The following is a 13,864-nucleotide window of genomic DNA, read 5'->3' as shown; positions in this document are numbered from 1 at the left end:
GCTCACAAAGGGTTTTTTTTTTTTTTACTCTCATTTAGAAGTAGGAGGTTCAGAGTCACCTAAGAGTGTTTCCAAAATTGTGGCTTGCTCCCCATCCCTTGGTGGGGTGGTATGTTGGTCTGTTGTCCTCATTTACTATAGGGGCATATTTGTGTAAAAGTTAGTATAAAATCTATAAGTCTTTGATAGGTTAGAAGGCTATTATTTGAGAGAACACTGTGCTGTGTCCTTGCCTGTAAAAGTAGAGAATCAGAAATTTGCCAAATCAGAGCTGAGGCAGAGGGATCTTGGTAGGAGAAAGGAATAAATAGTATGTGCTAAGGGTGGAAAGAATTGATTTCTAGTACTTAAAAAAAAATGAAGATGTTTAAGATACCATCCTCAACAGTCTTTTACAGACTAACAGTAATCTTTGGGCCATTTTCAGTCCAGTGATAGAAGTTTTGTTGAGTATTTATCTATTTATTTGAGACAGTATCTCATTCTATAGCCTGGCTGACCTGGAATTCACCGTGTGGCCCACATTGCCACCAAATTCTGGGCTCTTCAAGACTTCGTCTCTCAGTGCTAGTTTTATAGGGTATGATGTGATATCTGGATAAGTGTTGTTTTGTGTTTCTTATTATACTGATTTTTAAATTCTTAGCAATATAGCTAAAATGAAGCAAAATTTTACAAATAATCCATTTTTTGCTGTTTTGACTAGTTTCATTTCAGCTCTGGTTTGGTATCCATGCTTTTGCCTTTTCCTGCCACACTCATTATCCCATTTAATCAGGGGTCAGTAGAGAAGTAATCTGTGCCTCCTTCTGTGTTGGAAGATACTGTGTGTGGGAAAGTCTCACTTTATTTCATCTTTGCTATCTTACTGCCAGGAAATTATTCAGATAAATTATTTAACTTGGTAAGAAAAGATACCAACCTTATTTTCATGGCCAGTCCATGGTAGATATGTGGAACAAAATAATCATGCTGATTAAGAGTGTATAGTGGATGTTCCAGGTCATCCTGTAACTCTGAGAATATGCTGTAGCAAAAGAAGATACAGTGAAAGAAATTAAGCCATAAGTATATCTCTTAATAGGAAAAGGGAAAATTTTGATGGTAGAATAAAAAATGCTATAGAGTTTAAAAGTAAAAACTAGTAAAGTTGCTTAAAAGGAAATACTAGTAAATTTATGAATATTAAAGTAATGCCTATGCCTGTCATTCAGTATGTGGCAGGTGGTATATACAAATGACTAGGTTCTAAACAGCCACTTTAAAAGGAAAAATTACTATTTATTTGGGGGAGCAGTGAGATCACTGCTACAGTATATGTGTAACTCAGAAGAAAACTTGGGGTACTCACTTCTCTCCTTCTATCATCTGGTTCCCAGGGAATAAACTCAGTTCATCAAGCTTTGGTGACATGTTTGCTTACCTGTAGAGCCTTCTCCCCATCCTGCAATCACTTTTAAAAAATATATTCAATTTTCTTTGTGGTTACTGTTCTAGTTTGATCCTGTTGCTGTGAAAAATATCATGGCCAAAAGCAACTTAGGAGAGGAGAGGAGAGAAGAGGGTTTGTTTGGTTTATACTTCCAGGTCATAGTGCATCACTATGCAGGAGCTCAGCAGGAGCCTGAAGGCAGGACCGCCTGCTGTTCTATGCAGCATTACCTCCAACCAGGATACTCACAGCCAAGGAAGCATAGCAGAAACCACGATGGATTTTGCTCACTAATTTATCCTACACTGTCAGTGTTTAGCTGGCTTTCTTATACAGCCCAGGATCAATTGCCTAGGGAATAGTGTTGCTCACAGTGAGCTAGAATCTTCCCCATCAATTAACAATAAAGACATTACCTCATAGGCATGCTACAGACCAAACTAGTAAAAGCAGTTAATCCATTGAGACTTGTCTTGTGTGTGGTACAGTGACAGGTGACAGTTAATGCTAAAAAGGACAGTTACACCCCCACCTCTCTACCCCCATACATTTTACATGCTCATCATTGAAATTTTGGAAAAGACAACAGAAAACAAAACAAACAGGGCTTTGTCCCATCCCCTCATTTGCTGAGCTAATCTCTGCTTCAAACTGCAGTATTCTTCCAGAGATCTTCCTATAAAGTTTTGTACACTGTGTGGATTTTACAACATTGGTCATGCTCTGTGTACAATTTTACCTTAAGACATTTTGGCTCAGTTTGGTCATAATTATTTTCCTCCTTAACTGTCTTCTGGAAATATAATTTTGGCAATTCTATCATGTTCTGTGAAATATGTGTCATAGTTTATTGATCTTGTTCCTTCTTTGCTGGGGGATGTCTTTCTGTACACTGTGAATATATGTTGTTCCCATTGATTAACAAATAAGCTTCTTTGGCCTATGGCAAGGCAGCTTAGAGGCTGGCAGGAAATCCAAGGAGAAAGACAGGAAAGAGAAAGGTAGAGTCTGGAGGGATGCCAGCCTGTTGCCCAATGAACAACATGCCAGCAGAGTGGTAAAGCCATGGAACACGTGACAAAACATAGATTAATAGAAATGGGTCAATTTAAGATATAAGAGCTAGCTAGCAAGAGGCCTGTCATAGGCCATATGGTTTTTAAATAATGTTAAGCCTCTGAGTGATTATTTTATATGTGGCTGCAGGACCGGGGGCCAGGCAGGACCAGAGAAAGCTTTTGACTATACTTCTTGTTGGATTTGCAACCACCCATGGTCTTTCAGTGTTATGAATACTCATGCTAAACATTATGGGGCATAAATCTCTGACAACATGTTGGACGTATCCTCAGGTTAGAGTCCTAATTAAAGACGATTTCTTTGTATTCAAAAGACTTCTTTAAATGAGAGCTGAATTTAAGATTATTTAGTACTTCAGTACGAGTATTTCAGGACCAAATTCATGTTCTCTAAAGTTGCATTTTCTTTCCGTTTTTGGCAAAGTGGGATTTTATCATTTTGAAAAATTATGCTATACATTGTGTTTTAATTTGGGATGCTCCATTCCATAACATTTCACTTTTCTGTTCATAGTCTCTCATATGTGGCCCTTCATTTGACGTAGCTTCCATTATTCCATTTCTGGAGCCACTCTCAGAAGACACTGTTGCTGGCCTCAGTGCTCATGTTCTGTGTCGTACACGATTACAAGAGTATGAACAGTGCATAGACACATTGCTAGAGAGATGTCCGGAGGCAGTCATTGCATATGCTAATCAGGAACTGAAAGAAGAACACTGGGTATGCATTTCAGATTGTGCTTCTAGTCTTGATCACTGGTGATAAGATTTGGTAATTTTGTTGGCTTATTGGCAGAATGGGGACTATTTATGTTAGTCTAGCTTTACAGGGCTGTGTGACCAAAGAACATGTATGTTTAATGTTAGACATTTTGAGTACTTTTAGATGCTATTAAAATGCATGGGGATGATATATCTCATTTTTAAAGGGCTTTTGTTTTCAGATGAGATCTGTGATTACTTGAAGGTCTGAGTAATATATGTGTGGTGGAGGAAATACCTTCCCTGTATTTGGTCTTTGATTTAGCAATTACAAGAGTTAGCTTTAGCATTTCTTTTTTCTTTTCTTCTTGCCAACCAAGATAAAAGAACACATCTCTGTTTCTCCTTGAAAATAAATGTGTACAAGAACCTCTAGTTACAGGCCTGCCCTTCTGTTTGAGTTTCAGCAGAAGCCTAGCTGCTGATAAAACGTTTTTTTGCAACAGAGGTGATGGATGCCTTAGCCAAAGCATACATTTTTCTGTTTGCTCTCTCCTGCACGGCCTTCTTACTCTCATTAGAAATCTGAGGATAAGATGCATCAAACTACAATGTATCCGTTTTTCCTAAGATAGACTCTGTGGTGGAAAAAACTGCTGCCTGAACTTTGTCAGAAAGTCAAGTGTGGTGGAGAGAAACATCAACTTTATCTGTCATCGTTAAAAGGTAAAATTCTCTTTTTTGGATGATTGTTAATTTCACTCTCAGTTTTAAGTTGGACAAGTTATTGATTTCTCTGGTGTTGTCTCCATGATGTCAAGTGAGGTGCAGAAGTTATAGGAGTCATCTGGAGTGTTTTCAGCTGTCATGTTGCCTGCCCCCTCATATTTGATTCTCATCCAGCATCTGTATTCACAGAGCTGATGTTCTTAGAAGTTAGTATTTCCAGACTCTTAGCAGATTATTGCCATGGAAACTGTCATAATTCTAATATTTAAAAAATTTTGAAAGTTTAGAGCACTCTAGCTTTTTAAATTACTTCATGTAGGAAATTGACATTAGTAAACATAATTATAAGTATTGAAGAACAATAAGTTCTTCAAGGACTTACATCTTGAACATGTAAATTCCAGTTTTCTGCAGTTTTGGAATTATTAGTGTTTTTGTAACTCATAAACTGTTAGAATACGGAGTGCTCTGGTGATTTTCAGTTTTAGACCGCAGTAGCTGAAGGGCTGGCATAGAGTTTTATTCATTTTTGTGGTACACTCCTTGTCAGCATTGAGCTCCTGTAGGGAAGGCCTATGGCTGTTTTTTGATGGAGTCTCATTTATTTGAGGTCTTTCTCTTGGCACCTACAGCACACTGAGAGGAACTCAGGAGTAGAGTCTTAGGAATTGGAACTGAGTTCTAGGTCTGCCACTACAATCCAGTTTTTTTAATATTGTCAGATTAATGAGAAGTTCTTAGCTGACTCTGAGTAAACTTATAAGAAGATCAGGTTGAAGATGGTGGACAGGGAACTACATGACACATTTAGGAACCTGAAGATTTCTTATCTTTCTACTCGAACCTGTCACTTTGCTTTGGAAAACTATCTGTGTTGGGAAGGCTTTCTCCCCATCCTATTAAGGGTGTTAGTCAGTATCTTTGGCTTCTGCTTGTAGCACCACCACCCTAGTTATAACAAATACAAATATCTCCAGATGTTGCCAGGTGTCACCAAGGACAGAATTATTCTAGTTGAGAACCAGTTCATTAATGTAGAGCTATTGAAATGAGGGTGAATAGGTGGCTTATTTAAGGAAGAATTTGTTACTGATTTTGAAGTAATGAACTATTATTTTTAAAATTATTTTTATTTATGTACTTTTAGGTATATGAGTGTTTTGTCTGAGTGTATGTATGGGCATCATGTGTATGTCTGCTGCCCTCAGAGACCAATAAAAGTGTATCAGATCTCCTGGACCTGGAGTTACAGACAATTGGGAGCTACCATGTGGGTACTGAGAGCCAAACCCAGGTCCTCTATAAGATCAGACAGCACTTTTAACCACCAAGCCATTTCTCCAGCTCACTACTTTCATTTTTTAAAAAAATCTAATATTGTAATATATTATAAAAATAAAGTTTTAAAAGTCATTTAAAATCTTAACAGTGGAGTTAACTATTAGCAGCACACATTTTTACATTTTATTTATTCATTTATTTATTTATTTAATTCATTGTGAATGGTCATACATATATGCATGTGTTATGATGCACATGTGGTTGCCAGAAAACAACTTTGCAGTTGGTTCTCTCTTTCTACTTTTTTTTGGTTCTGGGGATTGAACTCAGGTCATCAAGTTTGTGTGGCACATACCTTTACCTGCTGAGACATCTCACTGCACCCTTCTGTCCCCTATTTTAATCTTTTCTTGTCTTCAGTTTCTCCAACTGAACCACAAATCATACCTATTCTCTTTGGAATGAGGCCTAGATTAAATAAATAAAAATATTAAGGGATTCAGGAAGGAAACCAAATGAGAGGTTAGGAGGAGCTTTTAAAATACTGTACAGATTTAAGATATTGGCTTTATTTCTTAGAGTTATCATTTATATTAGGGCCTTCTAGTGGGAGAAGAGAATTGAACAGTGGTAATAATTTTACTGACTTTGTAACTGCTCAGTACTTACCCCAAGTAAAAGTTCTTGTATCCAGGCTACTACTTATAGGCTCCACATTTAGGTAAGTAAGTGTATTTGATAGGAAAACATTAATAATATATGTGTTTCATATGAGTTTTGCAAACTAGTTAGTGGTTGCTATTTATTAAGATCATTGTATATGTTAGAGAAGTATCCTATTGTAATTCTCAGAGAACTCTGAAAGCTAGCAATTGGTACCCAGGATATTGTAGATGAGGAAACCCACTTGGAAGGCTCAGTAACTTTTTGTAAGATTTATTTTTATTATTTTAAATCATATGTAGTTTTGTGTGTGTCTGCATGTGTATGTATACACATGAATGTAGGTGACTTCAGAAGGTGTGGATGTGTGTGTCTGCATGTGGGTGTGTGCACATGAGTGCAGGTGACCTCAGAAGGGGTGTGTGTGTGTGTGTGTGTGTGTGTGTGTGTATGTGTATGTGTATGTATGTGTGCACATGGTGACCTCAAATACCAGAGGTGTCAAATCTGGTATTGGGGTTACAGGATGTTGTGACACCTGACATGGGTGCTGGCAACCCAAACTAAGGTCCTCTGGAAGAGCAGCAATTGCTCTTAGCCACTGAATCATAGTTCAAGCCCCAAGTACCATTCTTAAAGTCATACAGCATGTAGGTTGAAGAGTATCCATCCATTCTCAGATGTATCTGATTGGAAAGGTAAAAGTCCCCCTGTGTCACTGCTGCAGAGTTCTTTAACTTTTTAGTGATGGGGCAGGCCCATCCCATTGTGTGAAGGATGATTTAGATTGACAGATGAGTGAGTGGGTTGTACAGTAGCCCTGCAAATGGGTAAGGAGCACACAGGAGATGATGTTGGAGTATGGGTAAAAATGGAAGAAAACAATGTTTTCCCAGGAACACTATTCTTAGGAGAACAAGGTCTTGAAGACATTGTTGTTATTTATTCATTTTTGTGGAGTGAGGGAATGTGTGCATCTATGTGTACATGTCAGAGGTCAGTTTTGGTCATCGTTCCTCAAGAGCCATCAGCTTTTTTTTGAGACAGGGTTTCTCACTGGAACCTGAGGCTAACCAATCAGGCTGAGCTGGCTGGCCAGTGAACTGCAAGGATCTACCTATCTTTGACTTCCCAGGTCTAGGATTGTAGGCATGCAACAATGCCTGGTTTTCTTTTACCTGGGTACTGGGAGTTGAATTTAAGTCCTCAGGCTTGTGTGACAAGCACTACACCAACTGAGCTATCTACTCAGCACTCTGAAGTCTTTGTTAGTAGGGTAGGGCAGCACCAACTAAGAATAGAAACAAAATCTGCATAATTATCTTTTTTTAAAATGTTTGGCAACCCCCTCTCCCTGCCTGCACATGCTCTTTTATTGGTACTGAGGTGAATCTAGGAAATTGTATACACTAGGCAAGGGCTTTATAGCTGAGGGTATCCCCAACCCCATTAAATTCCTTAATATTGAAAATGTTTACTAGAGTACTTTACTATTTAGAAGAAAAGGTATGTGGTCATTACAAGACTTATGCTTATTAACAACATGAAAATCTCATTATAGAGAGGAATCTATTTAGAAAAATGTTTTCTAGTAGATAATGGTATTCATGTCCTAGCAAACAATCTTTGTACAGTAGCAGCATTCCTAACATTAAAGCAGCAGCTACGTGATTATATTTTTCATTAGAAAATGGAAGGAGTTGATTAAAAGGCAATGTAGCAATCCACCAGTGAATTAGTAACTCATTCCAGGGGCTAACTGCAAAATAAAATTTGAAGGGCTCTAGAAGGGATAAATTAAGAAGTATGAACTTATGTTATGTGGATTAAAGAGTTTTATTTATAATTCTAGCACTTTGTTACTTGAAGGAACTTTGAATCATTAAGAGCAAATTTGTAAAAAAATAGATTTGTAGCTGTAACTCATGCATTCTTCTTTTCCACAAACAGAAGCCTTGTCAGTTACTGCTATGGGATTGGACCTGAAGGATTTCTTGAATGTTCTCCCAGAAGATGGTGCTGCAGCATTTTTCCTGCCCTACCTCCTTTTTTGCAGCAGGAAGAAATCACTGTCTTGAACTTATCCTTTGCAACACATAAGCAACTGCACTTTAAATGTTCTGTCCCAGATAAAATGAGCCCAAAGGGTTCTGTGTTAATGTGTATTGCAGCTGCTTTATGGTGCTTGTTTACCTTACCATGTAATGATGGCTGTTCGCTTAATCTATAACCTGGACCCATTTATTATCCAGAATGTAAAAAAAAAAAAAAAAAAAAAAAAAAAAGCCAAACAAACAAAAAAAACCCCTTCAAAATGTAAGATCTCTTCACATGTATTTCCTTTTATTTATTTATTTTTTATTTTTTATTTTTTATTTTTTTTACTCTCTATCCTATGTGGGCCTGGAACTCATTATGAATCTTGTGCTGACCTCAATCTATGCGAACCTCCCAAGCTTTACAGGTGTGAAATGTCATGCAGGTATTTTCAAAACTGGACACAGACTTCTGTTGTGAGAAATATCATGGATTCAGTTCTGGGGGCATGACAATCCTATCCACCCCAGAGTCATTGGAAGAAACTACATTGCAAGTATGCACAAATGCCCCTGTTGCTGGTCAAACAATGTCTTCATGGTTACAGATTTTTCTATTTGGGTTACTATTTTGTTTTTTCATGTAAGTATGAGAAAGATGTAATGTTTCTCTCCAGTGAAAGACTGAATACTTAGCTTTTGAGCTACTTTTGAAACTCATGGTGTACTTCTCTCAGAATTAAATGAATATACTCATCTGGCTGTTAACATGACTTGTTGAGTTCACATATTTTCAGCCAAAGTCTTGTTTCTATTCTTTATATGTATATACTCTTATTCTTTCAAACACAGTATATGAGAAAATTAAAAAAAAACTATCATGATGTTCATATCTGTCTTTTTAATAACTTCCTTGTTGGTTGGTTGGTTGGTTGGTTGGTTGATTGGTTTTTTGAGACAAGGTTTTACTGTATAACAGCCTTGGCTATCCTGGAACTAGCTGTGTAGACCAGGCTGACCTCTACCTCACAGAGATCCACCTGCCTCTGCCTCCTGAGTGCTGGCATTAGACTTGTTTGGTTTGTTTCAAAGATGTTATTTTTTGTATGTGTATGTGTGTATGTCTGAGTATATGTATGTGTACTGTGTGCATCTAGGTACCCGAAGAGGCCAGAAGATGGCATTGTGTCCTCTAGAACTGGAGCCACTCATTGTGGGTGCTGGGACCTGAACCTGGGTCTGCTACAAGAGCAGCAAGTACTCTTAGCCATTGAGCCCTTTTAGTAACCTTTTGTTGCATATTATAGTGTTCAAGTCCAGCTCATTGCTAGAGCCCATAAAGCTAGTAAGGCTTTGCAAAACGTCTACTCAATCATTTCTTTGGAACCCTGACTTAGTCCTCTTACTGACAATTTCTTATTTATTTTATTATTTGAATTTTAATTTTTTAAATTTAATACTCTTGGACTCTACCTTTCTTGACTATCTTTTCAGGTTTCTGTAAAACACAGCTTGCTGTCTTCATATTTCCTTTCTTTTCTATGCTCTTAGCCCCACCACTATACCCTATGGCTTGTTAGAGCAATTGATGGTAAGGCAAGAGTTGGAGACAGTTCAGTGAACTTTGTAGTGATCCTGTGAGGACCCTCATGGACAGCATCTGGTCATATGTTTTTGTTTATTTGGTACTGTTTTACAAAGTCCTAACAATGCAGGTATAAGTGGACTATGTGAAGTAATTCTGTTACCCAATGAACAAATACATGTCATGATATAGTCTGTTGATCTGTCCATCTGAAGTAATACCAGTTCCCACACAAATGAACAGTTGTGTGGCTTCGATTTTTTAAACTGTTGATAACCAATCCAGCGCAAGTGTTCTATTCAGTGACACATTGTTATGAATCATTGCTCTCTTTTTTCCATTTTATCACCGATTTATTTCTTTCAGCCAGACTTAGTCTCTATAGAAAAAGAAATTTTAAGATGGTTACTTAAAATAGTATGTTTTATATGGTTAAAAAGTCTGTACATGGATGTTTTACATTTTTCTATTTTTAAAATACTAGTTAACTTCAATTAATTCTTAATTCACTTATTTTTCATATGTTTAAAAATATCTCATTCTAGTACTGCTTTAATTAAGGAAAATTTATTTTCTTCATTGCAAAAGATCCTAATCAATCATAATGGAGAAAAGTAGTAAATTTACCATGGAAAATCTTGGCAGATACCACGTTTAACCAAAGCTCAAAGTTCAGCAATGATAGGCACATTAGGATGTAGGTACTAGAAGGGATGCCAGTGTGTAGCCTGAGTCAGATGAGGAAACAACAGACTGAACTTACATGGCAGAGTCTACAAGGTAACAACTGCTCTGTATTACAGAATGTCGCTGGGGGACTGGACCTGGGTTTGATTCCCAGCACCCTCATGTTGACTCACAACCATCTGTAACTCCATTTCCAGGGGATCTGATGCCCTTTTTGGTACTCTGTGGGCACCAGGTCTACAGATATACATGCAGGCAAAACATTCTTGCACATAGAATTAACTTTAAAACAAAAAGAAGTCAGCAATGTCAAAGAAAAAAGTGAGAAGTTGTCCCTCAGGATCTTTGTATGAGCTAGGATTTTCTTTTTGCGTAAAGAATATTAGGGGATAGTTGTTGAAAGCTGAAAAAGAGCTATAGTTTTTTTTTTTTTTTATCATTTTTTAAACCATTCTTGACATTGATGATGGTATTAGGTTATACATAAGAATATAATTAGGAAATAAAAATATATATGCACACATAGACATGTTCAAGCGCAAGATGGGGAGATGAGGAGAGAACAAGAAGGCAGCTGTAACTTTGTAAATATGGGAGGAAGGTCTGTGGTAATTCTTTTGCAGCCTTTTTTAAAATTATGTTTTGGATTATGATCAAAGAAAGTTTCAAAAATTCTACTTTATCAAGTGAAAGTTTTTAGATATTCATCATAGTATTGTAATAGATTTGCCTATTTAGCTAGAATTGCAGGTATGTATAGTCCAACTTTGAGGAATTTAAAATTAAGCCAGCTTTCCCACTATAGTCTGTATCCTAAATATTATCTGACAGAGTAGTCATAGTTCAACAAAAGCACTTTTTACATTTGTCTAAGGAGGTCTTTATGTGTTTCTTCTAATAGGGAAAAAGAAACATGGAAATGACAGTGGTAGGAAAGTCACCATTTTTAATTAACTTTTTCCTTGAAGAGACAACTGTCACCTGATACGTGATATCAGAAGATTTGTTTTTATTTCTATATGTTCTTGTCTGTATAATGAAAGGCAGTCATTTTCTGAGATGTAGAATTGATGTAGATTTCCCCAAAGCTTTATCAAACTTATTTATAGATAATATAAACTGATAAGCATGGCTCCCTATTTTTCTGTGTTTAATTCAGACTTTTTTCTGTCACTCTTTCTTCCAGTCCTATATAATATCTTTTCTTTTTGTAAAAGTCAAATTTCTCTAAAATATTTTCCAATGTATTTTTTTTATATTGGTTCTTCTTTCATATTGGTATTTGCTCTCTAATTTCCTCTGCTATTTTAAAAACACTCTCTTCTTTAATAGCAGTTACCACTCCCTCTTCTCCCAGGTTTGTTAGACACAGAAGTCTCTAGTGTTTCTATGTGCAGGACCAGCCTGTGGCAGCATCCTCTGTGTCAAACATTTGTATACATAAGTTTTCAAGTGCCCCAGTGTTCCTTCCTCTCCATTACTTTTTGCATGGTTTATATGTAAGTAAACGTCTCCCTCCCTCCCTCTCTCCTTCCCTCCCTTCCCCCTTCTTTCTTTCTTTCCTTCTTTCTTTCCTTCTTTCTTTCCTTCTTTCTTTCTTTCTTTCTTTCTTTCTTTCTTTCTTTCTTCTCTCTCTCTCTCTCTCTCTCTCTCTCTCTCTCTCTCTCTCTCTCTCTCTCTTTCTTTCTTTCTTTCTTTCTTTCGTATGGGTATTTTGCCTGCATGGCATGTATATCTGTATATGACTTGTGTGCCTTGTACCCACAGAGGCTAAAGGGAACTAGATTCCTTAGAACTGTAGTTACAGTTTTACAACTGGAGTTACAGAGGGTTATGGGCATGTAGGTGCTGGGAATTGAACTCTGGTCTTCTGGAGGAGTAGCCAGTGCTGCTAACTCCTGATCCATCTCACTTGTTTATTTAGAGCAGTGGTTTTCAACTTTCCAAATGCTGCAACACTTTTTACACAGTTCCTCATGTTGTCATGACCTCCCAACCATAAAATTATTTCATTGCTATTTCATAACTGTAACCTTGATACTGTTGTGGTTGTGCATTACCAGTAACTACATTTTTTACTTCAGTGAAAATTTTTTTTTTTGTCAAAAAAGATGGTGTAAGAGCAAAAATGAAAAGTTTATTTACAATAAGGTGTAATCTTGAGTGACTTAGATTTGTAATATATTGACTTGGACTAGGAACATAGCTCAGTAGTAAAATGCTTTCCTAACATTTGCAAAACCATGGGCTCTGTTGCTAGAACCACACACACACACACACACACACACACACACACACACACACACACACACACCATGCATACTCATGCATGGACACTCATACAAATGCATATGTGCATGCACATGCACACTCATACAAACATGCACTCACATGCCTATTCCTTTCTATTATTTTTAAGGAAGAAGCATATTCTGTATGTAACTTCCTCCAGTTACATTTGCTATTTCTTTTTTTTTTTTTTTTGGTTTTTCGAGACAGGGTTTCTCTGTGTAGCTTTGCGCCTTTTTCCTGGAACTCACTTGGTAGCCCAGGCTGGCCTCGAACTCACAGAGATCCACCTCGCTCTGCCTCCCAAGTGCTGGGATTAAAGGTGTGCGCCACCACCGCCCGGCTACATTTGCTATTTCTGTTCCTACAGTTCTCAACTACAGTGCTGGAATTTTACTTTTTGTACATTTGTTGTTGGTATGTAGTCACAAAAAGATTATTTTCCTGTGCTCTGTGTATGTGTGTATATCTAGGTGTCTGTGTGTACTTATACATGTAAGAGTTGAATAAGGAATTTAAATTTTAGTTTTTCCCAGTTCCTTTAGAAACTGTCCTTCTCTGGCAGCACAAAAAGAACTGTTCTGGGTGGTGAATGAAATTATACTAGGCTGGTTCATGCTTCTCTTATGTGGGAGGTACTACAGAGAAAAAAATGCTAATACTTTCTCTTAAGAAAGAAATTAAATCCTAAATGTTCATTTCTAAGTCATGGTTGCTTCTTGTTAAAACAAACAAACAAAAAACCCTAATGTGATTGTTCCCTTACACCAGTTTTTGGTGTGATTACACTGCAAAGTTAGTGTCCATTTGTACACTTAGACAATCAATTCCATCCTAGCTGTCACCAAGTAAGTGATATCCCACTGGCCTAGCACTAAAATATTCTATTTGGAGGTAGAGAAGGAAGATACCAGGGCTGCCAGTTCACAAGTACTTCATACTGGAAGATATATTTAGACAAGACAGGAATCTTAGTTGCACTCATAATATATACCTAGAGGTACTAACTGTATATTCACCTTGATTTGGTAAGACAGTGTAGGTAGTTTCCATTCCAGCATGAACATGGTCAGTCACGTGGCAGTGGAGTAACCAGGTTCCAGGTGTTTGGGGAAACATTTCTAGGGTTTGGTATGTTCCAGGGAAAAGGTCAAAGACATCAGAACTGTAAATTCCCCTGTGCTTTATTAGAAAAATGACAAATATTAGAGTTTATTCAGTAGCCTTTCATTGGCCAGCTCCAATGAAAAAGCAGAAACATTTTTTTAAAAATGAATCCCTCTATATTTTATGTAGTGAAATCTGTAATCCTCGTCTAAAGCCTCAGCACTCTGGGCCATCAAGGAAGATGTGAAGGAGGCATTTATTAGTCAGGACAACT

General features: G+C 37.2%; 1 protein-coding gene across 7 annotated transcripts in view; it reads left to right on the top strand.

The window, feature by feature from the left end:
• Hps3 (HPS3 biogenesis of lysosomal organelles complex 2 subunit 1) overlaps positions 1-8,812 on the top strand; it is a 49,106-nt gene extending 40,294 nt beyond the window's left edge. Inside the window, exons 15-17 of one of the 7 annotated variants that reach the window (XR_008216315.1) lie at positions 3,026-3,232; positions 3,845-3,939; positions 7,837-7,950. Coding sequence is in view for 3 of the 7 variants with exons in the window: in XM_052730447.1 (XP_052586407.1) it covers positions 3,026-3,232; positions 3,849-3,939; positions 7,837-7,964 (426 nt within the window). In the remaining 4 variants the exon portion in view is untranslated. The other 6 variants (XR_008216314.1, XM_052730447.1, XR_008216317.1 and 3 more) reach the window with 6 other exon arrangements.
• Positions 8,813-13,864: the final 5,052 nt, after the last annotated feature.

Source organism: Peromyscus californicus, unplaced genomic scaffold (assembly GCF_007827085.1).
Source record: "Peromyscus californicus insignis strain IS unplaced genomic scaffold, ASM782708v3 Scaffold_9__1_contigs__length_137607984, whole genome shotgun sequence".
In the NCBI taxonomy this organism is placed as follows: domain Eukaryota; kingdom Metazoa; phylum Chordata; class Mammalia; order Rodentia; family Cricetidae; genus Peromyscus; species Peromyscus californicus.
Note: the sequence above shows the minus strand (reverse complement) of the source record. Positions and strands in the feature narration are given on the sequence as shown.